Source organism: Girardinichthys multiradiatus, chromosome 15, assembly GCF_021462225.1.
Source record: "Girardinichthys multiradiatus isolate DD_20200921_A chromosome 15, DD_fGirMul_XY1, whole genome shotgun sequence".
In the NCBI taxonomy this organism is placed as follows: domain Eukaryota; kingdom Metazoa; phylum Chordata; class Actinopteri; order Cyprinodontiformes; family Goodeidae; genus Girardinichthys; species Girardinichthys multiradiatus.
In genome coordinates, this window is record NC_061808.1 from 27,707,456 (window position 1) to 27,734,849 (window position 27,394).

The 27,394-nt window shown below is 38.7% G+C and overlaps 2 protein-coding genes and 2 non-coding genes across 6 annotated transcripts; 2 read left to right on the forward strand and 2 right to left on the reverse strand.

The window, feature by feature from the left end:
- Nucleotides 1-6,051: 6,051 nt before the first annotated feature.
- LOC124882166 (cholesterol 24-hydroxylase-like) lies at nucleotides 6,052-15,889 on the reverse strand. Its single transcript, XM_047388384.1, has 15 exons — nucleotides 14,053-15,889; nucleotides 13,895-13,972; nucleotides 13,632-13,713; nucleotides 13,415-13,488; nucleotides 13,201-13,287; nucleotides 10,136-10,274; nucleotides 9,899-10,009; nucleotides 9,646-9,808; nucleotides 9,412-9,477; nucleotides 8,129-8,201; nucleotides 7,962-8,046; nucleotides 7,734-7,844; nucleotides 7,242-7,330; nucleotides 7,060-7,126; nucleotides 6,052-6,972 (listed from the first exon to the last, which is right to left on the reverse strand). Exons 1-15 carry the CDS (start codon nucleotides 14,199-14,201, stop codon nucleotides 6,823-6,825), a joined length of 1,524 nt encoding a protein of 507 aa, XP_047244340.1. The 5' UTR covers nucleotides 14,202-15,889; the 3' UTR covers nucleotides 6,052-6,822.
- A 297-nt stretch (nucleotides 15,890-16,186) lies between these two features.
- On the reverse strand, nucleotides 16,187-21,744 carry LOC124882165 (cholesterol 24-hydroxylase-like). 3 transcript variants are annotated; one of them, XM_047388382.1, is made up of 15 exons: nucleotides 21,497-21,744; nucleotides 21,330-21,407; nucleotides 21,057-21,138; nucleotides 20,849-20,922; nucleotides 19,643-19,729; nucleotides 19,336-19,474; nucleotides 19,176-19,238; nucleotides 18,897-19,059; nucleotides 18,677-18,742; nucleotides 18,338-18,410; nucleotides 18,158-18,242; nucleotides 17,882-17,992; nucleotides 17,638-17,726; nucleotides 17,458-17,524; nucleotides 16,187-16,576 (listed from the first exon to the last, which is right to left on the reverse strand). In XM_047388382.1, exons 1-15 carry the CDS (start codon nucleotides 21,724-21,726, stop codon nucleotides 16,427-16,429), a joined length of 1,557 nt encoding a protein of 518 aa, XP_047244338.1. In that variant the 5' UTR covers nucleotides 21,727-21,744; the 3' UTR covers nucleotides 16,187-16,426. The 3 variants fall into 3 exon arrangements, with proteins under 3 accessions (XP_047244338.1, XP_047244337.1, XP_047244339.1); XM_047388381.1 differs by having other exon boundaries at nucleotides 19,128-19,238; nucleotides 21,497-21,742; XM_047388383.1 differs by lacking the exons at nucleotides 20,849-20,922; nucleotides 21,057-21,138; nucleotides 21,330-21,407 and having other exon boundaries at nucleotides 19,128-19,238; nucleotides 21,497-21,742.
- A 41-nt stretch (nucleotides 21,745-21,785) lies between these two features.
- trnat-ugu lies at nucleotides 21,786-21,858 on the forward strand. Its single transcript has one exon. It is a non-coding gene; the product is annotated as a tRNA-Thr (tRNA).
- Nucleotides 21,859-22,223: 365 nt separating this feature from the next.
- On the forward strand, nucleotides 22,224-22,306 carry trnal-cag. Its single transcript has one exon. It is a non-coding gene; the product is annotated as a tRNA-Leu (tRNA).
- The last annotated feature ends 5,088 nt before the right edge of the window (nucleotides 22,307-27,394 follow it).

The following is a 27,394-nucleotide window of genomic DNA, read 5'->3' on the forward strand; positions in this document are numbered from 1 at the left end:
TGCACCGGCCCAATACCCGCAACACCGACAATGCCAGGTTGTTATGGAAATCTATTATCAATAGAGTGAGATACTGCTTCAATTAATCGATTTCTCTCAAGACTAGTCTTTAGAGTGTTTATTTCAAAGGCTCACAGCGCAAACATGTGCTATCAAAACAATAGCCACTAAGTTATTTCAACACCTCAACAATCAAGTCTGCTGTCATTTTACCGTTATGTGCAGCTACCTCTTTGCTCTGTCTGTCGCTTCCATAGACAGGAGGAACTGACCCCTCAGGCTAATCCTCCTTCATACTAGCGGAGGTTGCTGAAACACTCCTCACTGATGTTGGCATGTTTCCATGAAAAATAAATTTTAACCAGGCACTCCAAAGAGGTTCTGATGCTGTGGGATGGTATAATGACTGGTGTGGGTTAATACACCCGACAACAAAACATTTAGATTATTCCGCTTGCTGCTTCGGCAGCAACTTAAACTACTAGAATACTGCGAGAGAAAAAAATGGCGTATTAGCTGGATTGGTTAGCCGGAAGTCCATGACCATTTTTAGAATTTCTACAGAAAATACTGTGACGTAACAGAGAACAAAACGTAATAGAAAATGGAAAAATCTGAACAGACTGACCTAATATGACCCAAAAAGCATCTAAATATATCATCGCAGGATCTGGAGTGACTAACTTCACATTTTCTAGACTTTCAGAGATTCCCAATACACAGAAAAGGTGTTTAAGAGCTAAAAAGGTGGATTTTGCATATGTCCCCTTTAAATGTGTTTGTATTTGGTTTATTGAGTTAGAAAGCTGACCATTGCTTCTTAAAACAATTTGAAGGAAAACAAGGAAATAAAAAACAAACAGATTTCTTTTTTTAAAGATTTGACAAAGTAGTCAAGTAACACTGAATGCAGTTATTTCATCTTTAGGAAGTATCTGTGCTCCCTCGAATGGACAGATTAGTTGTGGCAGAAGGTAACTGAGTTGGGACACTGCACAGATTATTCTTGATCAGTGTCTCCATAAATCAGGTGTTTTCTGTGTTTCATACCCTGTCTGTCCTTTCTCCAGTTTGCTGCGTTTAAACCCTGACACAGTTGGTTTTAGATAATACCCATGCAGTATGTACAAACCAACACCTTGACCTACCAGGTCATAGATGATACATAAAACGTTTCAAACTTTACACTCTGAGATCATCATCTCCAACAGTTTATCAGCAATGTTTCTCTCAGATGACCAGATATAGAACAAAAGCCAACATTTCTTTATCTCCATTCAGAGTGAAAACCTTTGAGAACATCTGGTCAGTCTGGCACAGTTACAGGTTTAAAGTTATTGGAAATAAATAAAAAAAATGAAATGTCTCAGTACAGAAAACCCGTTTGCTGGTGTCTGTAGCCTTCATACAATGCAATAAAAATTCTATATCTGTCTTTAATGTCTGACACTATTTGGTTCTTTAGTCAGAACCAAATTTGTCTCATGTTGTAGAGATCATCCAACAGGTCGACACTCCTGTGTCTCTTTTGTTTCAAACTTTTATGGTTCCATTTCCTTGTAAGCTTGTTGGTCCTCAGGAACTTTCAGAAAACTGACCCTAACAGACTGAGCTATTTGATCACAGCTAAAACACTTTCCAACTATGACCAGTCTTTGTTTTCACCAATGAAATATTTTGTTTCATTTAACAAGTGCAAAGTGTGAAGTAGCAGGGAATGCCACATGTAGTGCACATTATTTTACAGTTTATCAGGAAAAACATGAATGCATGATGCATGTTTATATAAGCAGACTGCAGCCTGGAAAATAAAATAAAGAGTTTATTTAAAGTTTGGGGAAAAACCAAATAGAAAGACAGTTAAAGTTTAATTAGTTCACCATGATTTAAAATGAAGTTTTCTTTTTGACAATCATACTCTAAGAATCACAACAAAATGAAACATAAAACTGGAAAATATTCAATTCAATTGAGTTTATTTATTTACCGCCAATTCACAACACATGTTGTCTCAAGGCACAAAAGTTAGGTATTTTTTTCAATTGCAAGCACAAACATTAGTTCTGTGTCAGGTTGCACCATCTGCTGCTCTTTTCTCTCCATCATCTGCTCACTCCTTTCACCTTCTGCTGCCAGAAAAACAAGGAAATTTGCACTTAATGACAACACAAAGTATTCAATAAAATAGTTTAAAAAATGATGTTTTTGGTTTTCATTCTTTCTTTCACTTAGGCAATTTTCACACACATCATCCAGTATGGTGCTGTACCTTTCACTTTTCCAGGCTGCTGCCGTTTCTCTCCACATCTTGCTTTCTGTCGTACATCTGCAAAAAGGCAAACATGGACTGTTTTCAGTCACCCGCAATTTTCAGAAAAAAGTATTGTGCTGTAGTATTTACCGTACTTCCCTATCATCTGATCTTCCCTCTTTCCCTACAGGCTTTATAACTTTAATCATGTTCCACAGTTCAAAAATAAATAATTCAGCTATAGACCTACTGATCTTAAGGTTGTTGATAATTACGCCAAGTTATTAAGCTTGTATAGAAGTTAAATGTATGAAACTGATAAATTATTTTAGTAATGTATTATCACAATAATATAAGTTAATATAGCAAAACAACATAATGAAATACATGCAGCATCTTATCGTCGTCAACCCCCTGCAACGGACAGGACCCCCCCGTCCCTCCCAAGGCTGTAAACCTGGGGAAACACTGGTGGGTAAACGGCGTATACCTGCGTATCACATAAACTACACCACTGGATTTATTACACAAGCATATAACAGAAAATGTCAAGGCTGGCGGTTTATCTAACAGTATGGCTAGATTAATATCATGAATGAGCTGCCTGATATTCACATAATTTTGAAGATATACAAGATTTAAATCACTTGTTTACCTGTTTCATGTGGCGGCTCAGAGTCTTGCTGTGCAATGCCGGCCACCACGACTGAAGAATTCTCACCCTTCTGTCTTCCAGAAAATCGCCCGATGTCCACTTTTATGGGGTGCCGGATGTAAAAATTCAGCCAAAAAAAAATTCACCCGCACATTTCTGTTATTTAGCACGCTTTCTTTGCATTTAGTGCATTTGATTAATATTGATCAAATTTACTGAGTGATTTACCGAAGCATCCGGAATTTAAAGAAATTGTTTAATAATCTATTATCAAAATATGTTTTTCCAGCAATAACTCTTAATACATTGATCTTATAGCGACTATCAACTTCCATCCATTTTTAGTCGCTTCTGGATGCAGGGAATCCAGGTCCTAAAGCACTCATAAGGTAATGTCCGGACTGGGAGATAAGTTTGGGAATGCTCCCATTTATTACATTCAAGCTGAGTATTGAATGAAATCTAAAATCCAGAGTGGCGGTTTATGGCAGCATGCAAAAAGGTGGCAATTATGGTCAATATGTGGACATGAAGCCAAACCAGTAGGCAGCAGAGAGCGGTAAAAAACCATATGACCTCCACACACCTCAACACTGATGCCCTACATAATTCCATAAGTGAATAAACACATATGGAATTATGTAGCAAATGAAAAATTGTAAAATAACTTTAATAGATTCTAGCTGAAAAATGGACCAAGGAACCAAGCCTTCCATTGCTTTTGATCTAACTGATCCAAACTGATCCAACCCAGCCACTCTTGTAAAAACAATTAATTTACACCATCCATTCATAAGCATAAGTTAAGGCTTGTGGACAAAACTGTACCCTACTGTAATTACTGTATATACAGAGACTGCACGGAGCAAGGGTTCCCAAACATTTCAGTCTGTGACCCCCCAACATAACAGTACCAGAGACTGGTGACCCCCTAAAAATATATAAAATTATTACACTATCTTTTTTCATTTACTAAATAAATATAGTTTCATAATTTAATGGTATATTTAAATATGTATTGATTTATTAAATAAATAAATGGTACAATTAAATATTATTTAATAGGACATGTAATGGTACATTTATTTATTTCTGTCAGGAATGTGGTGTGGTAGTGGAACCCAGATTGCAACAAGCAGCGGCGGTGAGTAACAGGGTTTATTACAAACAATGTGGTGGCAGAAGCAGGCCTGGATAGGCAGGCAAGACAGGCTTGGCTTGACAGAGAACTATGAACCGTGAACAAAGAACTAACAACTAAGAATGTTTCCGCAAGGAGTAAACAGAATAACGGTGTATATATAGAGCATGGTGCAGGTGGACCGAATGAAGCTGATTACGAGCTGACTGAGGCAGGGAGTGAAAACAAAACATGGCTGGAACAAAACAGAAGTTCAAGAACATAATCAAGCCTAAGAAACATAACTGTAACAGAACATAAACCTGAAAGCACTATGAACTGAAAACAAAGCTAAACAACTACAGCACCACCTCTAAAACAATAAACAGAAGCAGGTTTTAAAACTCAACTGTGAGTACAAAGTGAGAAAAAACAAAAACCAAGCACCCCCAAATCATAACAATTTCATGATATTTATTTATTTTTTGGCCCTCCATTCACCTCAGGGGTCAAATTACAATGATTCTGAAAATCATCTTGCGACCTCCCACTTGGTGTCTCGTGACCCCCTGGGAGTTCCCGACCTGAATATACTATGACGAGAGAGAAAACTTACTTCTCTAAGATAATTAATTGAAAAGTGTCAAATGAGCGTATGCTATCATTCTTTTGGAAGAGAATTTCTAACACAGTAATAATATTTAAACCCTTGTTGCATCTGTCAACATCTAGCAAGTGTTTCTTCATTGCAAAATGCAGAAAGGTCAGCCACAGTTAATAAGCCTTCTTCATTTGCAGAAAACAGAAAATATATATGCAAATGTGTGTGTCTAGGCGTTAACCCCCTCAGTTCCCTGACCACTCCAGAGTCAGACTGTTATGGCACACAGTACTCAGTAATCTGTCCAAAGACCCAGGCCCTCCCCAGGCCTATTTGTGGGACATTTGATCTTTCCTTGTCCACTTTAACTTCTTCAGGAGGGAGGGAAAACTTTTCTCCAGCCTATTTCTCTTCTGGCTTCATAAGATGAGTCTAGTGTAACACTCTTCTGGTTCTGGCAAACAGCATAGATTGTTGCCCATATAAGTGGGTTTGGGCTTATGGCCAGACTTCTTCTGATTTTTGTTCTGTTGGAAACTCTCAAACGGTTGTCTGCATCAGGCAGGCAGGGCCTCTCCCTTTTTAAGCCATGCTGAAGAAGCATCTCTGGTGGAATGAAGCCGTGGGGAGGGCGGTTGTCTAATGTACAGGGAGTGCTCAAATCCCCAAGTGTATAAATTTGTGTGTAAGAGGCAGGGAAAATGGTTTAGTAAATGGTTCAGATTTTGCACAAACAGAAATATTGTTAGTCAGATGTCCGCATAACTGTCATCTATTTGTTCCCTTTTTTTTTTTTCATTTTCTCACCTTCTCTTTTGTCGCTTCCTCAACCCTTTTTAATTTTGTAGGGCAGAAAACGTTTGATGCACACAGCTCCTGTCCATTGACAAAACTGTGCTTCGGTCTCCTGACAGAACTTTACTGACAGAGCTTTACTACTATCCCCTTAGGTGTCTGGATAATGGGGGGAATATTCATTTAAAATCTGCAGACATCTCCACAGGGGTTTGTAGCTCTCTGGCAAGCTTTTATAATTTTAAACCTTTAATCTTATTAGCAGGAGCTTTTGAACTGTATCATTTGAAATCTTTCATACTTTAGATTTTAGGCCATTGATTATATTTTGTGCTATTTTTAAAAAGCTACTAAGCGAATGATAATAATAAAATTATACTGATTTAGGATTTCACTGTCTCTGGAAAAAAAAAATTGGTTCTTTTTAGATTCCAGTGCTAAGTCTCCAAGAACACTGAGTAAGAAATCCTCCTTTCTTTTAACAATAATCAGGTTTAAGGCAGGGAAGCTATTTTACAGGTTGATCAGACCTTTCTTTTGTTGATGTCCTCGGAGGAAATCAGTCAATCCCATCCTCATCGCCAATTGTTGTGAAAAAGTTAGTTTATACCAAAGGAAGAGAATGACAGTTGTCACTGAAATCAGTTTTATTATAACTTTGCAAGGGAGAATACATTTTACAGCATTGGACATGTGCACAGTAGTGCTGCCAAATCATTCTGACTAGACAAAGCAAAAGTTCTCCTTATAACAGGTTAAACAGCTCTCAAGGTAATATCCTTGAGGCATTTAAACAAGATACTAAACATTTCATCAACAAAAATGAATATACACAAAATAGCATTAATTAATACCATGGAATTGAACCAAAGGTGGTATTGTCCCGGAAAACGGAGTGACAAATTGAGTCTTTGGTTTAATCCATTTGTGTAAATCAAACCACAAAGTCCATACTACATGCCATGAGAAAATAATAGGTTTTCTGATTTGCAGAACAAGTTATCATTGTTACTGAACGTTGGCCTGTGCAATTCCATTTAAACATTTTTCTAATGGAGTTTTGCCGTCCTGTGCAGTTAAAGCAATTCTACTCAGCTTTTATCACAGCACCCCCATGTGTAGATTGTCAGTAATGGTCAAATTTTTATGAACTAATAGCATGCTGAACCCAAAATAAACATTATCAGTCATGTAGATAAAATCTTTGGGTTGACAAAATAACCTAAAAATTATATGACAAACTGAACGATTATTATATGTATGATCAAATGAAAATACATAGAGAAATTAGCTGTTAAATATAAACATCTGTTGGCTTAGACAAGAGTATAAACCTAACCAAGCAATTCAGTTTCATCACAAGGACTACTGTGATTTCTGTTGTTAAGCATTAACGTCGCTTAGTTTTTGTATTTCCTGTGTTTGATGGTGCAGATCACTCCACTCTTTGGCCTCAGCGTCCCAGTGTCCTGGATGTCAAAGCTCTGTCCTGGGACAAGGCTGAAATCGAACCTCTGGAGCAGTTTTGCCATCACCACTTTAGCCTCCATCTAAAAACACATTGGCATTTTTTAAACTTTAAGTCTGTGCGTTTGTATTTGTGTTGGGACTGTATGTTGATTCTTTGTCCAACCCACCTGAGCAAAGTTCAGACCCAGGCACGACCGTGGACCGAGAGCAAAGGGAAAGTAGCAGTAATAGGGTCTTGTAAAACAAGATAAAAGAAACTTTTCAATTCTTTCTTGTGGCATGCTGAAGATGTGCAAATGTCACACTGTAATAAAAAGTGGACAATATGCGATGATTGTGCTTTACTTACTTTGGAGCATCTGGATGAAATCTGTCTGGATCAAATTTCAGAGGGTCCTTGAAGAACTTTTCCATTCTCCCAGCAATATAGCTGCTGAACTGAGAATCAGAGTAAAGTGTCCCACGTAATGAGGAACATACCTTGCTTCATGTATAGTTGAAACCAGATATTTACATATTTTTCTCCCTGTTAGAAATTAAACCAGACTAATAGTTTCCTCTTTTACGTCTGTTAGCATTAACAAAAAGATTTATATATTAGAGTGGTTGTTATGTGAGAAAATGTGAGGAACTTCAAGTAGTGTGAAGACTTTTGAAAGAGACTATAAATCAGACACTAGATGCTTTGTTGATGTGCAAAGTGATGAATTTAGTTGGAACCACAAAATAAAAAAACTTAAGTTCTTGTAAGATTGAGTCTGTTGTAATTGTATTGTGTTTAGTTTTTGCAGTGATCCAGATTTGCATTCTAGTTAATCATATTTAACAGCAAAAGACTCACCGCACAACTGACTCCCCCTGGTATGTGGACACCATCGATCATCATGTCCTCCTCTATGTCACGGGATGTTCCTGGAGCAGTAGGGTAAATCCTCAGTGTCTCTTTCAGCACCTGTCCAATAATTATAATAATAAACACGGTAATAAAGACTGCTAAAAAAGAAATTAGAAAGAAACTTGTATAAAGCTGTAGAAGACAGTTAATGAAGGGGCAGTTATTAAAAATTACCTGTGAGAGATAGATCAGCTTCCCGAGGTCATCATTGCTTATTTCTTGTTTCATCCCAATGACATCGTCCACTTCTTTCTTTGCTCTGTAAAGTATAAACAGTCCAAAACAAACATGGTTCACTAACTGTACTACCAGGAATGGTGCACTTCATTTTTAGTTCTTACTTCTCCAGGATTTCAGGATTTCTTCCAAGTTCCATGATGCAAAACGCTAGTTGATTGGCTGTCGTTTCTTGACCTAGAAAGGTGCAGTTTTAGCTAAGCTGAATCATAACACATTAAAATGACCCTAAACTCAATTTAAATTGGTTAATCAAAACATTGGGTATAAAAAAAAATTAAAACAGATCTTCAGTTAAAAACGTGACTAAATATGATGGGTAAGGATGACAATTTGTGGTCGACCAGTTATGAAAATTTGGGCTGAAATTGATGTTAGATAAATTGGAACTAAATTAGAAAATTATTAATAAGTCTAATAATTTCAGTAACTCCGTTCACTAAATGAAACAGTTATTACATTACACACATAATGGTGTTTACAAGCTGTTATTTCTGTCAGTTATGATGAATTTCCACTTACAGCTAATGAAAACATTTGTCGTCTATCATAAAAAATATTAGTTTACAATTCATGAATCATTCAATGATGTATAAGTACTTCTTTTTTTACATGGACCTGGTATGATGCATACTTTACTTGTATATTTCATAATATTATTTAAATGCCGCTTTGTCCAAACATACAAAATAACTGCTGGGTTGTTTCTTCAACCCAAATGTTGGGTTCATGCTGTTGGGAAAGAAGTTGGGTAGCTTTAACTAAACCTTGGGTCAAAACCTGGGAGTCTTTCTTCAGCGAGGTGATCAGACTTCACTGAACTTCTTCTGAGATGAAATAAGAATTTGTAAGCTGGTAAAGTAATACTGTAGAATAATGCTAAACTGAGTGGGTAGTTTTAATGACTTTAGTTCACACTACAGAACAAGTTTGTTCATGTAAGAAAGTATTGGCCTAAGTAGTAAGCATAGGCTAGTGCTGGCTATGTAAAACATTGACACCGTGTAATTAAAGGTCATCATACAAATGAGAGAAATGTGTGAGGCCAAGTCTTGGCTGTACATGTTAATGCAGAATCAAACTTAAAATAATAATAATAATTTACTTTAACATAAATATTACTTGTTTAGCAATCCAGGATAAGGGGTTTTCTTACAAACCAACTCTTCTGGAGCCTTTATGTGACATTATTCACTTTAACCAATTTTTTTTGGGTAAAAACTTTTCTCAGTATGCGTTGCCGCCCTCATACCCCAACCATGTAGTGTTAAATTAACCTAGGGCTGAATCGGCCTATATGTACCCCAAGTTTATATTTAACCCGTCAGTATTAAGAGTAAAGAAAGCACCATGGCAAAAGGACCAAAAAGGAAGCAAAAATACTCACCAGCAATGAAAAATGTTACAAAATTGTCCAACATAAACTCCTCGTCTTCTTTAGTCATAATTTCCTCTGCAATAAGTAGAACATGGACAAGTCATTGAATTGACACCCTTCTCTTGGATACAATCAGAAGTAGCCCACACGAGTAACTTAACGTGTAATTTATAGATCAGTGAGTGAATAATATTCATGACACTCAACAAAAATGTTTTACATCATTCATTTTTTCATTACAACCTGTGGCAGCAGTCTTGATGATCTGCGTGAGAATGTCTTTTGGAACATCCTCTCCATTTTCTATGGCGATCTTTCTCTTGTGGATCAACTGAGCTCCAGTTGTGCGCAGTAAGCGACAAGCTTCCCTCACTTCATTAACGAATGTTCTATTCCAGGGAATGTACTGGAATAGCAAACTAAGTTGTCACACCATCTATTAGTAAAGAGCTTGTTTTCTTTTGTGCACATTTAAAAAACTAAACTGAACTATTACCTCAAATGTGGCGTCTCTAACGTAATGCACCATCCCTTTTAGACAAGTCTCAATGGCCTTGGGGAAGGGTGAAGAATGATTCAGGAGGTCTAACTCCATACCAAAAGCAACCTAAGGTTTGTCAAGGAAACAAACAGGCACATATTTTTCATTAAGCCAGATGGTAATGTTTAAGACAGGATTTTATGCCATTTTTTCCACATATTTTTCAGAACAAGCCACAAACATACCGCATACCTTAGCAATAACATCAAGCGTGACACAGTTGACAAGTTGAAGCATGTTGGCCTCTGTGTTATTATCAGCTATCTCTGAGAGTTTTTCCATCAGTTTCTCTGCTCTCTCGTTGAAGGTTCCCATTAGGCCTCTCAAATACCTGAAAGAAAACTTAGTTTCAGAACAAGAAACGTCACACCGAAGATAAACCAGGCAAAATAATTTTGCTTTAATTTTTTTCACATCCCCTCCACCTAACCAAACAGGCCAGGCAAAGAGAGCTTTAATCAGAGAAGCAGCCAAGAGGCGCATGGTGACTCTGGATGAGCTGCAAAGATCCACAGCTTAGGTGGGTGAATTTGTTGACATGACAAATATTAGTTTTACCCTCTGCAAATCTGACCTTCATAGAAGAGAGATTTAAAGAAAGCCATTACTGACAGGGACCCGTAACATCTTTGTTAGAGCAAACATTGGAGGAATAGTTAGATGGACCATATTCATATTTGAACTTGTTATGCACATCACCCTGTACACTCCATGCACACCGTGAAACCTGGTGGTGGCAGCCTCGTGCTGTGAGGAAGGTTTTCTTCAGCAGAGACAGGGAAGATACATGGAGCTAAATACAGAGCAACCCTGGAAGAAAACGTGTTAGAGGCTGTGAAAGACTTTAGCCTGGGGCGGAGGTTTATCTTGTAGGAGGACCTAGTGGAAGGATTTAGATTTAACCGTTAGAATGGCCCAGTCAAAGTCATGACATATTACTACTTCAAGGGCTTATAGTGCTCTTGGGGGCTTCCTTGGTCATAACAAAGGCTTCGTTTTCTTATACCTTGGGCTGGCCCTGCCAACAATTATTCCAGGCAAATTAGGCAAATCAGATCACAATCTTGTTTTTCTCAGCTCGAAATATAAGCCCCTTGTTTAGAGGAAACCTGCAATAAAGAGGACTGTGAGAAAATGGTCACAGGAAGTTGAAGAAGCTCTGCAAGGTTGCTTTGAGGCTACAGACTGGGACGCACTGTGCCAGCCACATGGAGAGGACATCAATGCCATGACTGAGTGTGTAACCGACTATATAAACTTCTGTGTGGATAACATCATCCCCACCAGAACCGTGAGATGCTTCCCCAATAACAAACCTTGGATCACCAGTGACCTGAAGGACCTGCATAACAAGAAAAAAAGAGCATTCAGAGAGGGAGACAGATAATTATTGAGGAGTTTACAGAAGCAACTTAAAGTCAAGATAAGAGAGAGCAAGGAGGTGTACAAGAAGAAGCTGGAGAGCAAGCTCCAGCAAAACAATATCAGAGATGTGTGGTCAGGGATGAAGAAGATCACAGGCTTCAGGCAGAGGGATGATCGGACCGATAAAGTTCTGGACAGAGCTAATGAACTGAACACATTCTTCAATAGGTTCAGTTCAGAAACAAGCTCAGCATCCTCCTCTCCTGCTCACAGCCAAACAGACATTCCACCCTCCTTTGACCCACAGGACCCACAGCTGTCCAGTAACACATCAAATGTTTTATCTTCCACCTCAGCCCTATGCTGATGCTTCCTTTGCTTCCCCCTTCCACCTGTGTGTCTCAAGTCAGGTGAAGATGCAACTGGAAAGACTGAACCGGAATAAGGCTGCAAGTCCAGATCATGTCAGCCCTAGAGTTCTGAAGGCCTGTGCAGAGCCGCTCTGTGGGATTCTGCAGCACCTCTTCAACCTTAGCCTGGCCCAGAAGAAGGTTCCGGTGTTGTGGAAGACCTCCTGTCTTGTTCCGGTACCAAAGAAAACTCACCCATCAGTCCTCAATGACTATAGACCTGTTGCCCTGACATCTCACATCATGAAGGTCCTAGAGAGACTCCTGTTGGCCCACCTGAGTAAGCAAACAGTAAACTATCAAGACCCCCTTCAGTTTGCTCATCGCTGTGGAGTTGGAGTTGAAGATGCCATCATACACCTGCTTCAACAAACCCACTGTCATCTGGACAAAGCCAGTAGCACTGTGAGGATCATGTTCTTTGATTTCTCCAGTGCATTTAACACAATCCAACCTGATTTGCTTTGTCAGAAACTCCAGAAGACTCAGGTGGAGGCCTCAACAATCTCCTGGATCAAAGACTACCTGACAAACAGACCACAGTTTGTGAGACTGAAGGGTTGTGAGTCTAACCGGGCAGTCAGCAGCACAGGAGCACCACAGGGGACTTTACTCTCACCATTCCTCTTCACTCTGTACACCTCAGACTTCCAGTACAAGACAGACTCCTGTCATCTGCAGAAATACTCGGATGATTCTGCAGTCGTGGGGTGGATCAGAGATGTACAAGAAGCTGAGTACAGGAAGGTGGTGGACCGCTTTGTGGCATGGTGTGGAAACAATCATTTCATTTTGAACGTGACTAAAACAAAGGAGATGATTGTAGATTTTAAGAGAAACAGAAATAAGTCAAAAACTATTTCCATCATGGGAGAAGAAGTGGAGGTGGTGGAGGAGTATAAATACCTCGGTGTTCACCTGGACAACAGACTAGAGTGGAGATGCAACTGTGAAGCCGTCTACAAGAAGGGACAGAGCAGACTGTACTTCTTGAGGAAGCTTCGGTCCTTTGGTGTTTGCAGAAAGATGCTGCATATCTTCTATAAGTCTGTTGTGGAGAGTGAGATCTCTTCTGCCATCATCTGCTGGGGAAGCAGCATCAGAGCCAGGGACTTAAAAAAGCTCAACAAGCTGATAAAGAAGGCTGGTTCTGCTCTGGGGACTCCTCTGGAACCTCTGGAGATCATTGTGGAAAGAAGGATTCTTCATAAAATGAAGAACGTTATGGAGAACCCTGAGCATCCTCTTCATGAGACTGTCCTACAACAACAGAGTGTCTTCAGTCAGAGGCTTCTTCAGATCTGCTGTAAGACAGACCGCTACAGGAGATCCTTCCTACCCACAACCATCAGCATCTACAACGGCTCTTTGAGGAAACCCTCATAATGAGCTACAACAACATTTAATTTTCCTTTGGGATTAATAAAGTATTTTTGAATTGAATTTAATTTAATTTAATGAGAAGAGACATAAAAGACTCACAAGCTGCTGAAGGCAGGGTCCATGATCCGGCGCTGTTTGTACCACATCTCATGGTCCCGAGTTGTTATCAGGCCATTGCCTAAAAACCTGTAAATGCCAAAGGATTAGCATCACTATAATGCTATCAAATTTTGGTTCACCAACTCAATGAATAACAGCACCAAAAAGTGGTTTATAATGGTAAATATAGTTAAGAACAATTTGAAGACACTACCTTTGACCGAACAGATTAAAAAGTCTTTTGTAGACAAATCTATCTTTAGGGTACTTTGGGGACATCAGAATTTCCTGAAACAGGAATCAATAAAATACTAAATAAATAAAGATTTACAAACTTCAGGTTTTATTTTTGCAGGGCCTTCCCCTGCAGACACACATTCATTGTGGCTGCACTCTCACACCACTTCTCCAGCAGCACTCACACTTTTTACCTTTGTTGTCTCTGGACAGGTCACAAACACACTAACGTAATGCAGAACATTTATCCTGTAAACATGTCCGTATGTCTCAGACCTGCAAATGACATGTTAATATTTATTTTAAAATGTGAATTATAAATCTAGCACAAAGGCAAATAGGAAATTTAATACTAAACTATTAGTTAATTAAACAGATTAGACATTTTTAGTGAAGCACACATTCCCTGGCAAGCTGAGTGCACTAAGTAAGTACTGTGTAAACCTACTGTGGTTACCATTCCAGGAGTTTGTCATGCACTACTCCATTTCTTTTCATAATCCTCAAAAATGTTGGTGAATGGCCAAAGAAGAAGCTGTGGAAAAGAAAAAGGAAACAATGTCAGAACAAATGTTTGCAGAGAACAGTAACAAACACCAACCCAGCTTGGCTTACCTGTCCCTCGGTGGCCCTGGTATGTGGTCATATTTCATGTGAATGTACTTGAGGTACAAGCAGTAACCCAGGAAGGCAACGAAAAGTAGACAAGACAGCAGGAAGAGGGCTTTACCAAGCAAACCCAGCAGTAGGTGTAAAACAGCCATTTCAGTAAATTCCGCCTAGGAGGTGTGAGAACATGTTCACAGAGTGAGAAATAGATCCAATCCAGGTCCCTCCCCCTTAACTCTGACACAGAAATAGTGCAATCAAAGTTCATGTTGCATTTGAGGTGAGTTAGATGGTGCTGTGCAGTACTTACAGTAATCAGATATCTATTATGATATGATTCTCTCTTTACTCAGTTAGTTAATCATCTAGGGCAGTGGTTCTCAAACGTTTCATAACAAGTAAATGTTAAAAGTAAATGTTTCATAACAGCAAATGCTTTGTTATTCAAGTACAACCATACTGACAGAGATTTTAAAATAGTGCTGCAACAGGATCAGGACAATTTCAGATAGGACAAAACCTTTCCAATCCATTAACACTGAATCACTGGTCAAGAGATGCAATCTAATTATGTGCTCGAGTTTTATTCCGAGGTTAAAATTTCAAGTTGGGAAAGTAAACAGAAATGTCCACTTAAATAAAAAAAAACTAGTTCAAAGTTGGTTTCTCACCAACCCTGCCCTCAGAATCCAGTATGGCTGAACTGCATTGGTGATAGCTACTGTAAAATTAGTTCATTTTCACCAAGGGGTTTTTTCTCTCATTAAATCTTTTAAATACATTACTCAACCGTGTTCTTTATGGAATATGTTGCTAGGGTGTTTGAACGTGCAAAATGCAAAGACATTAAATGTTATTGGCCTGTGCTGTTAATGATAATTAGCCTGGGTCTAAATGATTTTCAAACTGAGCCGAAGCACAGTTACTGTCCAAGTCCACTTTGATTTCATCTCTAGATCTATGTTCTGACTTTAGAGGTAAATACAGCATAATTAGCACTTTTTTTCCTCGAAATGTTTTTGATGAAGCAAATATCAAGGTGCTCACACAACTTACCTATCTGGTTGTTTATGCTTAATAGCCCTCACATTTATATAACTTAATATGCAAATACGTGTGGCAAAATTTCTTCGGAGTATCATTAAGAGTAGCTCAGGTACCACAGAACCAAAGGTCTAAGTTTTAAATTCATCCTCTATGTTCGGCTTCTATTGTAGAAACACGGTTAAGGTCCCTCTCTGATGCAGATATCACATAAACAATTGTTAACGATCCCAATGCAAGATTAAGCAACAAATGTGAGTGAAATCCAGGCACTTTTGGAAGTAGCTATAGGCCTCAAAAAGGGGCAACAGTCTTTGTCTTCCTCTCATCGTTTCATCAGTTACACAAAGATGGGAAATATTCAAACGGTGCAAAAAGAAGACGTTTTCTTAAAGGCTACAACCATGTGTGCTGAAACAAATTCTGCAGCTTTTTCCTGAGGGTGAACTTAATTTAACAGTTTCAACTCTTCATTTCCAGACTAACTTAAAATAGTGGTTCTGCCCAGAAGCAAGACCTAAGAATTTTTTTATTATCTAGAAACTATGGCCGACTCTCTTTTAAACCGACCCATACTTATTCCACATTGTTTACTCCTTTTTGTTTCTACAAGGCGTAGCGGTTTTATACATATTTTTTTCAAAAAATGAAATTCCTTTTCAGTGTGAAATCACTTTTTTTTCCTCTTTACTCAGTTTTTTGCAGAATTAAAATGCAAAAAAAAAACAACAATCTATATTTACTCTGTTAATTGCATGCCCAAAACCTTTTAATTTCGTCAAGTTTATCATTTTGGGTACTATTTGATTATATATATTGTTTTATTTTGCTAAGAGTAATTATTCTGTTTTCATTTTACGCAACATTTAGCTGTTACACTCCTTTATGATTATGTATTGTGTGCTTCTTTGGGTTTCAGTGTCTTTACGACTTTGGACTGCTCCTAAAACAACATGCCTTTTCCAAGCAAATAAAAGCTTACATTCGGTTAACAAGATCACAGCGCCCAGATGTGTATAATTTCAGCAACAATTAAAATAGAAGACAACATGGAAAAAAAAGTTGAACATGCAAAGATTAGTCTGGATTCTTTCCGTCAGGTTTACAGAAACAGTTCAGTTTTATTGACAGACTGATAACATTTGGTATTAACATATTACTGTTAGAGGCACACAAAGGGTACACGGTTATTAAAAATTTATTTAAAAAAAAAAGGCTAAATGATTTGTTCATCAGTTCAACAAAACCACCAACTTCTTCTGTCTGAGGCAGTAAAACAAACCTAACTATCAGGACCATTTTCATTTCATTTTATGAGAGAAAGCATTAACGTCGCTTAGTTTTTGTATTTCCTGTGTTTGATGGTGCAGATCACTCCACTCTTTGGCCTCAGCGTGCCAGTGTCCTGGATGTCAAAAGTCTGTCCTGGGACGAGGCTGAAATCGAACCTCTGGAGCAGCTTTGCCATCACCACTTTAGCCTCCATCTGAAAACACAGCAACACCTAGTAGCTCAGTCTGTGTTTTTTTTATTTGCAACAGGATTGCACAGTACCTCACAATAGTATTTACAGTCTTAAACATTCTCACATTTCATAAAGTTACAGCCACAAATTGCAATGTCTTTAATTGGGATCTAATGTAAAAAAGATCAAGTAGTGCAACATCGTTTAAAAACCTTTTACTTGGACACCCCTAAATAAAATCCTGTGAAGGCCTCTGAGATTTGTTAGAGATCATTTGTGATCAAACAACATCATGAAGACCATGGAACATAGCAGACAGGTCAGAGAGAAAGTAGTGAAGACGTTTAAAGCAGAGTGAGGTTATAAAACAGTGTCCCAGCTGAACATCTAATACAGCACTTTGAAATCCATCATCTTAAAATGCAAAATGTATGGCACAGCTCCAAATCTACCAACCATAGCGAACTACCTAAACTGACAAGCAAAGCAGGGCAAGTGATATTCAAAAGAATAACTCTGGAGGAGCTGCTGAGAGCTATAGCTCAGGAGGGAAAATGTGTTAATGTTAGCCATGCACTCCACAAATCTGACCTTTATGGTAGAGTGGATAAAAAAAAGCATTGTCAAAGCGAAGAATGTTTGTGATTTACAACAGGCAAGGTAATACAGCAAGGGTGTGGACAGATGAGACCAAAAACAGGTTTTTAATTCTAAAGCATAAAAAAAAAAACATGCTATTTTCCATCCACTTCACAATTCAGCTCTTGAATGTGTTGATCTATACCCCAAATCCTAATACAAAAACACAAAAGTTTGTGGATGCAACATGACAAAAAAGAAAAGGTTCAAAGAGTCTGAATACGTTTGCAAGTCACTGTATGTGTTTTTTTTGTGCCACCCACCTGAGCAAAGTTCTGTCCCAGGCATGACCGTGGCCCGAGGGCAAAGGGGAAATAGCAGTAATAGGGCCTTGTAAAACAGAAAAGGGAAAACATTTCATTCTCTCTTGCGGTTCAGTGAACATGTGCACAGTCACGCAGAAATAAAATCCTGCCATTATGTCACGGTTGTGTTTTACTTACTTGGGAGAATCAGGGTGGAATCTGTCTGGATCAAATTTCAGAGGCTCCTTAAAGAACTTTTCCATTCTCCCAGTTGCATAAGAGTTAAACTGAATAAAAGTGTCAGATTTTGATAGAAGTAAAAAGTTGGCCAAAAACACAAATTGGGTCAAAGTATATGGTCTGAAATATTTTACATCCTAATAAATCAGACAGTTGCTTGCTAGTTTTAAAGCTACATGCATATTCTGAGGCAGAGACTCACCAGACAGATAAATCCTCCAGGCAGGTGGATACCATCGATTGTCATGTCTCCAGGAATGTCCCGGGATGTGCCTGGAGCAGTCGGGTAGATTCTCAGGGTCTCTTTCAGCACCTGTGGGATGGGATCAGTCAGGTCTTCATACTTAACTAACAGCTTAAACAAGACTCTATGTTAATTAATTAAAGCGCACTAAGCAGATGTTTAGACATAGACATGTTAAAAGAAGAGACTAAATAAACCAAAGTTGACCTGGACTGCTTAAAAAAGCTGAACTACCTGCGAGAGGTAAATTAGCTTCCCGAGGTCATCATAGCTTATTTCCTGTTTCATCCCAATGACATCATCCACTTCTTTCATCACTCTGGAAAATATGCAAAATATTACATAAAAAGCATCCCCCCCCCAAAAAAAAATATACTACAAACGGCTGTGGCCTGACTAATTCTTTGTCCTTACTTATCCAATATTTCAGGATGCCTTGCAAGCTCCATGATGCAAAACGCTAGCTGATTGGCTGTTGTTTCTTGACCTAAAGTGATGCAACACCAAGTTAAAAAGGCTCTAAATTTAAAAGCTGTGTTATCAGATATAGTCAAATATAGATGTGTAACCTACATGGAAGTGGTAAAAAATAATAAACAGGCAAAGGCCTGTAGGATGTTTGGGTGCAGATGATGCTACAGCACCCCCTAATGGATAGGAACGGAAGTGTTTACGAGAACTGCATTACAAGGGTTCATTTTCCATTGTAGCACCCTAGTTTTTTATAAAACACATTTTTTTAAAAAACCTTACCTGCAATGAAAAATGTTACAAAATTGTCCAACATAAACTCTTCATCCTCTTCAGTCATGTTTTTCTCTGTAATAACAAAAACAGACATATCAGGGAAAAATCTACTTTGGTATCTATTGTTAAGGAAAAATGACTTTTCATCCATTAGCTAAAACATGAAATAGGTGTTTCATGCCGAGACAGAAAAAACTCCAAGCAGTACTAAGTTAAGGATCAAAACCTGTGGCAGCAGTTTTAATGATCTGCGTGAGGATATCCTTCGGGACATCTTCTCCGTTTTGCATGCTGGTCTTTCTTTCATGGATCCACTGAGCTCCAGTTGTGCGCAGCAGGCGACAGGCTTCCCTCACCTCATTGATGAACGGCCAGTTCTTTGGATTAAACTGGAACAGCAGAGTTAGGCCAGCTTTTGTTCACATAAATGTTATTTAAAAGAAGTCTAAAGAGTTACCTGAAATAAAGAGTCTCTGATTTGATACACCATCCCTTTTAGACAAACCTCAATGGCTTTGGGGATAGGCGAGTTGTTGGACAGGAGATCTAAATCCGCTCCAAACGCAACCTGAAATGTATTAAAGTGTGAAACATTTGCAAAGAATGTAGCATAGTTATAATCAGAACTTTTTACGTTGAAGGGGGAGATAAAATACAGACGACACCTTAGCAATGACATCAAGCGTGACACAGTTGACAAGTTGAAGCATGTTGGCCTCTGTATTATTATCAGCTATCTCTGAGAGCTTTTCCATCAGTTTCTCTGCTCTCTCGTTGAAGGTTCCCATTAGGCCTCTCAAATATCTGACAGAAAAGATAGCTTCAGACCAAGAAAGGTCACTCCAAGAAGAAACCAACAAAGCCTCTCAGGCTTCTTGTAATTGGACAGTGCTACAAATCGGAAACTGGAGAGACATGACGTACAAGAACTGGATAAGTCGTTTCTGAAAAGAGAGGCAGAGACTAACTTACAAGCTGCTGAAAGCAGGGTCCATGATCCGCCGCTGTTTGTACCACAGCTCATGATCTCTTGCAGTGACCAGACCGTTGCCTAAAAACCTGAGGAGACAGGAGACGGAAAACGTTAAAATATTTTTTAACGCTGTAAATGATCCAGTTTAGTTTTTAAACAAAAACTTATATTACCTGATATATGTACCATGCAAAAGTATTCTTACCACTTGAACCTTTTCACATTTTGCTACAGAACAACCGCAAACCTCAATATATAGAGCAAGCTTTCATACGATATGGAAAAAAGAGGTCAGGTCAGGTGTGACCAAAATTGTACTTTTTGGCCTCCATGCAAAATATTGGGTGGTGGAAAACTGAGAATGCTCATCATCCAGAACACGCCTTCTCGACTGTGAAAAACAGTGGTGCCAATGTCATGCTACGCTTTTCCTCAGCTAAAGGAAACCTGAAAAATACTTGGGTTTGAGACATTCCAGCAGAACACCAACTCAAAAGATACAGCCAGAACTACAATGGAATGCTTAAGATCAAAACTTATTCATCAGTTAGAATGGCCTAGTCAAAGTTCACAGACGGTCTCTCCACCTAATCTGACTGGTCTAGAGCTGTTTTGCTAAGACTAATGAAAAACTATTTTAATCTGATGTGCAAAGTGGTAGAGACATACCCCAAAAAGACTTGCAGCTGCAGGTCATGTGTCTCTCTTGCTCTTCATGATGCTGTTTGTTCACTAATGGTCTCTAAACCAATCCTCTGAGGCCTTACGGAACAGCCGGATTTATACTAAGATTACATAACACAGGTGGACTCTGCTAATTAGGTGAGCTCTGAAGACAATTGGCTGCATTGGATTTCATTTCAGGGTATCACATGGAGGTGGGATAATTACACATACAAACCAAACTTAAAGAGATTGTTATTTGTGAAATTTTTGAAAAACTATACGTTTCACTTTACAATTTGACACTGCTTTGTGTTGGTATACACAGAAACATACATGGAAGTTTGGGGTTGGAACCTGATAAAATGTGGAAAATGTCAAGGGGTTTGCAAGACACCGTACATCAACATTTCCCAGAAAAATACACCAATTAACAAGAAAAGGGTTATTATTGACAAATTAAGTGAAACCAGTCTGACAACACGATCTTATCTTGTGGTGTACATGAGAAAGGAAACAAGTGATAAGGACACTGAAACTACCTTTGACCAAACAGGTTAAAGAGTCCCTTGTAGAGGAATCGATCCTTGGGATACTTAGGGGACATCAAGATTTCCTGAAGACAAAAAAAATGTATGCACCAAACACTAGAAAATGTAGTTTTTAATCCAAACACGATCAGAAACTACAGTGTCAAAGAATTAACTTTTCAAAAGATTTCAAAAGATCACTCCTCACAAACGTGTTTACCTTAGTTGCCTCTGGACAAGTCACCACCAGGATAATGTAATGCAGAATATTTATTCTGTAAACAGGCCCATAAATCTCGGCCCTGTAAATGGCAACAATAATGTAAGTTTGAACAGGAAGTGATGCAGCACTAGCCATGAAACTAATAACGAGCGGCCTAACTAGCAACACTGTTTGCCACGGAGACAAGTCAACAAGCTTGATACCTTTCAGTTGGCTTATTATTATCCACCCCAAATAATCATTTATCGCAGGTACGTTTTAGGAGCTTACCACTCCAGAAATTTGTTGTGCACAATTCCGTCTTTTTTCATAATCCTCACAAAGGTCGGGGAGTGTCCCAAGAAGAAACTTAAAGGAATGAAAACAATGAGGTATGGGTAGCGTTAATGCTGTTTATGCAAGCTGACCATGCTGAAGTTTCAGCGAATTTAGCTTACCTGTCCCTCGGCGGGCCTGGTATGTGGTCGTATTTCATATGAATGTACTTAATATAAAAACAGTAACCGAGAAATGCAATAACAAGAATAACACACAGCCACGTAAGAGCTTTAGCGCCTACACTGAAAAGCACAGCGAACACTTCCATGATGGTGCATGCAGCAGGTATTGTTAAGGAACGAAAGTCAACAAGTCGGCAGTAAGGCGATACAAAAACACAACCATACATGAAGTCCCCGACTATAGCGCCATTTGAAAAACGTGGATAGTCTGTGACATAGCAGTACAGGCTCCATAGCTCAGTGGTTAGAGCACTGGTCTTGTAAACCAGGGGTCGCGAGTTCGATCCTCGCTGGGGCCTCATGAGTGTAAATTTTTCTATTTCCACAATAGAGATTCTGGAAATCTATGTTGTGGAATAGAGAATATCTATTCCACAATATAGATTCTGGACGTTATGCGCACTGCATTTTTTATTTTGTGAAAATATTTTTAAAAGTGCTGCCGTATTGTCATACTACTAGGAGGTAATGGTACCTAGTACCACGCATTGAGGCCCTCAAGAGGCCTTTAGAGAAACATGAGGCCGCAAAGCAAAACTGTCAGATTCACAACGACAAATTCCCAACCATAGCAGTGACAGTACATACTAACAATGCATGAATTTCAGAATGTATAAATTTCTGAATGTATAAATTTCGGTGTGTACCGTATACAGAACACATTGTCAGGATGGCCGAGCGGTCTAAGGCGCTGCGTTCAGGTCGCAGTCTCCTCTGGAGGCGTGGGTTCGAATCCCACTTCTGACAATAATGTTTTTGTTTTTGTATTACCTACAGCAAAATGTTATACAAAACAGATTGTGTTGACTTAGTGAGTCTGGACTAGACCTGTGTAGTTTCCACACAAAATTTACACTTGAATTGATATTGCAAATGACACAGGACAATTTCAGCTTGTAGCAGGTTTCATCCCCCCTAATCAGTTCAGTGGGAATTCCACCAGAACTTAAAACAGGATTGGTATTGCCAACCAGAGCGTACAACTACATAGTGATGTGCTGTGTGCATAATCTCCCTCCTGCTTGTCACTTGGTCCAATTGAGGACGGGAAACACAGTTATAGCTCATACAATTGCACACATCTCCAAGAATGCTGAAAAAACAGAGTAATTGTCTGAGTCAGCCCTGAATATCACACAGATTTACATCAGAAATGTAAAAGGAGGCAGTGGACCAGGTGATGCAAATGAACATTGTACTTCCATGCAAATCATTTTGCTCATGTGAATGTATTGGTTGAACAACAGGTGCATTTTTAAAAGGTAAAATTAACTAAAAGGCCAAAACAGTGGAAGCAGGAAAGTTGTCACTTGACCTAACTGATTTCCTCCTTTGCGTCTCCCTGTTTCTCTCATCTGCACCATAATGTATAGCTAGCTTTTTGTGGAACTGGCACATAGCAGTCACTGTAGTGGACAAATATAAAAATGCATTTTCTTTTAAATGCTATAGTTTCTAACATCTACTAGAATGTTCTCTACTGTCCCTCTCCATTGGGCTTCATTCAGTGCTACAGTGGCTTGTAAAAGTATTTTATGCAAAATATCAACACACACTGGTAAACAATTGTGAGGTGGAAAGAAAATTATTACATGATTTCTTTCTTTTTTTTTGCAAATAAAAAACTGAAAAGGGCATTGTGCAAAAGTATTCAGCCCCCAGCGTCAATACTTTGTGGAACCACCTTGTGCTGAAAGTGCAGCTGCAAGTCTTTTAGGGTATGTCTCTACCAGTTTTGCATGTCTAGTGACTGAAATTTTTGCCCATTCTTCTTTGCAAAACAACTCAAGCTCAGTCAGATTAGATGGAGAGCGTTTGTGAACAGCAGTTTTCAGATCTTACCACAGATTCTCAATTGGGTTTAGGTCTGGACTTTGACTGGGCCATTCTAACACATGAATTTGTTTTGTTTTAAACCGTTCCATTGTAGCTTTATGTTTAGGGTCGTTGTCCTGCTGGAAGGTGAACCTCTGACCCAGTCTCAAGTCTTTTGCAGACTCCAACAGGTTTTCTTCCAAGATTGTCCTGTATTTGGCTCCATCCATCTTCCCATCAATTCTGACCACCTTCCCTGTCCCTGCTGAATACAAGCACCTCCAGAGCATGATGCTGCCACCACCATATTTAACAGTGGGGATGGTGTGTTCATAGTGATGTGCAAGTGTTAGTTCTCCACCGCCCAAAGCGTTTTGCATTTTGGCCAAAAAGTTAAATTTTTGGTCTCGTCTGACCAAAACACCTTCTTCCACGTTTGCTGTGTCCCCAACATAGCTTCTGGCAAGCTGCAAACGGGACTTCTTATTAACAATGACATTCTTCTTGCCACTCTTCCATAAAGACCACATTTGTGCAGTGATCGACTAATAGTTGTCCTATGGACAGATTCCCCCACCTGAGCTGTGGATCTCTGCAGTTCATCCAGAGTCACCATGGGCCTGTTGGCTACATCTCTGATCAGTGCTCTCCTTGTTTGACCTGTAAGTTTAGGAAGACAGCCTTGTCTTGGTAGATTTCCAGTTGTGGCCTACTCTTTCCATTTCCAGATGATGGATTAAACAGTGCTCCATGGGATGTTCAAAGCTTGGGAAATCTTTTTATAGCCTAAGCCTGTTTTAAACTTCTCCACAACTTTATCCCTGACCTGTCTGGTGTGTTCCTTGGACTTCATGATGCTGTTTGCTCCCCAATATTCTCTTAACCAACCTCTGAGGCCGTCACAGAGCAGCTGTATTTGTACTGAGATTAGGTTACACGCAGGTGGACTCTATTTAGCCATTAGCAATCATCAGGTAATGTCTGAAGGCAATTGGTTGCACTCAAAGTAAATGGGGCTGAATATTTTTGCACACCTCACTTTTCAGTTTTTTATTTGTAAAAAATGTTTTAAATCATGTATAATTTCTTTCCACTTAACAATCGTAAACCACTTTGTGTTGGTATTTCACATAAAATTACAACAGAATATATTAATGTTTGTGGTTGTTATGTGACAATATGTGGAAAAGTTCAAGGGGTATGAAAACTTTTACAAGCCAGTCTTAACGATCCCATTTTGTGCACATCATCTTAAAAACTGAAAAAAATCGACCAATAACTTCATAGGTATTGCTTACATTTCCACGAAGTGATGTTTTTTAATTGCTAAGTCACGGGAGAGGCCATAAAGTGAAATCAACGCCATGTCGCGCAATCACATAAATACTTATTTTTACACACTAACTTACAGCTCGGTTATGTTATTGGCTACAAAAACTTGTCTTAACCATTGAAATTATAAATTTTTAATATAGTCAATGGTAGCTTTAACAAAAACACCATGATCGCGAAGCCAGTGCTATGTCACGCAGCTTAGACAGTAACACTGGTGTAACCGTCCGTTAAAAAGTTATCTTGTTAGTCATGCTAATCTCACAAAGCATTGTCATGAAGGTGCAGATACTTACCATATCGCTAAAAAGACAAATTTGTTTTGTCAACGCCGACTCGACCTGGTATTAGCAACAAACTTTGCTCTCGCTCTACCGCGGATGGATTTCCCAAACGGGCTCCCGCGCTCTTACGTAAAATCCAAAACGACGTTGGGCTTTCAACATTTCTCAAACGCGATTGGCTGTTCATGTCAACCTTTTCAACAGCGTTCATCATTCCTGAAACGCTATTGGCTGTAATGTTCAACAGTGTTCGACACCTTCAACATTCCTGAAACGCTATTGGCTGTAATGTTCGTCATTTTTCAACCTTTCCGCAGACTATTCTTCTGCGTTCAGGTTGCAGTCTCTCCTGGAGGCCTGGGTTCGAATCTCACTTCTGAAAAATATCATTTTTTGTATTACCTACAGCAAAATGTTATACAAAACAGATTGTGTTGACTTAGTGAGTCTGGACTAGACCTGTGTAGTTTCCACACAAAATTTACACTTGAATTGATATTGCAAATGACACAGGACAATTTCAGCTTGTAGCAGGTTTCATCCCCCCTAATCAGTTCAGTGGGAATTCCACCAGAACTTAAAACAGGATTGGTATTGCCAACCAGAGCGTACAACTACATAGTGATGTGCTGTGTGCATAATCTCCCTCCTGCTTGTCACTTGGTCCAATTGAGGACGGGAAACACAGTTATAGCTCATACAATTGCACACATCTCCAAGAATGCTGAAAAAACAGAGTAATTGTCTGAGTCAGCCCTGAATATCACACAGATTTACATCAGAAATGTAAAAGGAGGCAGTGGACCAGGTGATGCAAATGAACATTGTACTTCCATGCAAATCATTTTGCTCATGTGAATGTATTGGTTGAACAACAGGTGCATTTTTAAAAGGTAAAATTAACTAAAAGGCCAAAACAGTGGAAGCAGGAAAGTTGTCACTTGACCTAACTGATTTCCTCCTTTGCGTCTCCCTGTTTCTCTCATCTGCACCATAATGTATAGCTAGCTTTTTGTGGAACTGGCACATAGCAGTCACTGTAGTGGACAAATATAAAAATGCATTTTCTTTTAAATGCTATAGTTTCTAACATCTACTAGAATGTTCTCTACTGTCCCTCTCCATTGGGCTTTATTCAGCGCTAAGTCATTGTAACTGCACACTTGTAGACCACTCCTGGAATATCCTGTCAAGTCTTTTCTATTCTAGAAGAACCCTAGAGGTAAAAAAAAAAAAAAATCTGAAGCTTTACAGAAACATCTAAGTAATATTTTAATTCTATTCATTAAAAAATATTCATTTAAATAAGTAGTTATTTGGAATTACCATGTGTCAAATCAAGTGGACACAATTAATCATGTTTATGTATGTTTATGATTCCAGTTATATAATTATTTGATCTCTTCTTGTGACTGTTTTGGTTGTAAAAACCAGTGTACGTTGGCTATATATTGAAGGAAATGTAGTCACTCAGGATGCAGATAGCCAAGATGGTGAAGGCCAGGATGCAGAGTCAGCTTGATGACGGAGCTATGGAAGAAAAAATAGACATTGACCTTTCTTGGAGACTGAAAACTAAATATTGAAGGAAGTGATCCAGTAGATTTCATTAGGCATCTCTTCACACATGTCCACTGCAGTGAACATAGAGTGTGTGTGAATCCCTGAAAACAATATATAAAAAAAGTATATCAGTTTTTTTCATACGCTTAAAATAATAAAAAACATAGAAGAAAAATAATTTTGACTCAGGTTTTCATAATTCATGCATCAGAAGGTTAACATGCTCTCTGACCAAACACATGCCCATTCAAGGGCTAAACATCCTTATATAATGAAAAAAAAAATACTGCTTTGTACATATCTACTCTGCAGCTATAGTGCACTTAGTTTTTGACATTATCCATAGCTGGATGTAGGAGGGCTAAGGCTTAATGACATCCATGTTTGTGTATATAATTTCTGAAGACATACATACATATTCCATGTTCCCAAATTCTACCGGTATATTTATTATATTATAAATTATATTATATTATAAATAAAACTACAAGACATCAGGGTGTTTTAAGTACATTAAAGACGCATTATAAGAACTCAGAATTTAATTTCAGGGCCGTGTCCTTACTAGTAGAAACCAGAAGGTGGCGGTGTTCCATTCTTCCTGTCCTTTTCTTGAACTGGCTGGAAGAACACTACACAGAGTAGACAGGATCATAATGTGTTCTCTTTTATAGGGCACCTGTGTGTTGCAGTGAGGCCTTTTCCCCTCCATTTCCTGCAAAACAAGAAGATTATTCATTTTGATCTAAGGCAAGATATCAAGATTCCTCTCTTGCCCTTAACCTCCAATTTCTTTCATCTCAATTCATCCTCTACTTTTATGGCCATCTCATACCTGCAC

Excerpts from the sequence above, each read along its gene's own strand:
- LOC124882165 (XM_047388381.1), bottom strand. The coding sequence starts at position 21,726 with ATGTATGGTTGTGTTTTTGTATCGCCTTACTGCCGACTTGTTGACTTT. Across the intron at positions 17,727-17,881 it reads CTGGAGGATTTATCTGTCTG|TTTAACTCTTATGCAACTGG; the intron begins GTGAGTCTCTGC and ends ACTTTTATTCAG. Across the intron at positions 16,577-17,457 it reads TGGGACAGAACTTTGCTCAG|ATGGAGGCTAAAGTGGTGAT; the intron begins GTGGGTGGCACA and ends CTGTGTTTTCAG.
- LOC124882166 (XM_047388384.1), bottom strand. The coding sequence starts at position 14,201 with ATGGCTGTTTTACACCTACTGCTGGGTTTGCTTGGTAAAGCCCTCTTC. Across the intron at positions 10,275-13,200 it reads GACCCTGCCTTCAGCAGCTT|GTATTTGAGAGGCCTAATGG; the intron begins GTGAGTCTTTTA and ends GTTTTCTTTCAG. Across the intron at positions 7,845-7,961 it reads AGCTGATCTATCTCTCACAG|GTGCTGAAAGAGACACTGAG; the intron begins GTAATTTTTAAT and ends ATTATTGGACAG.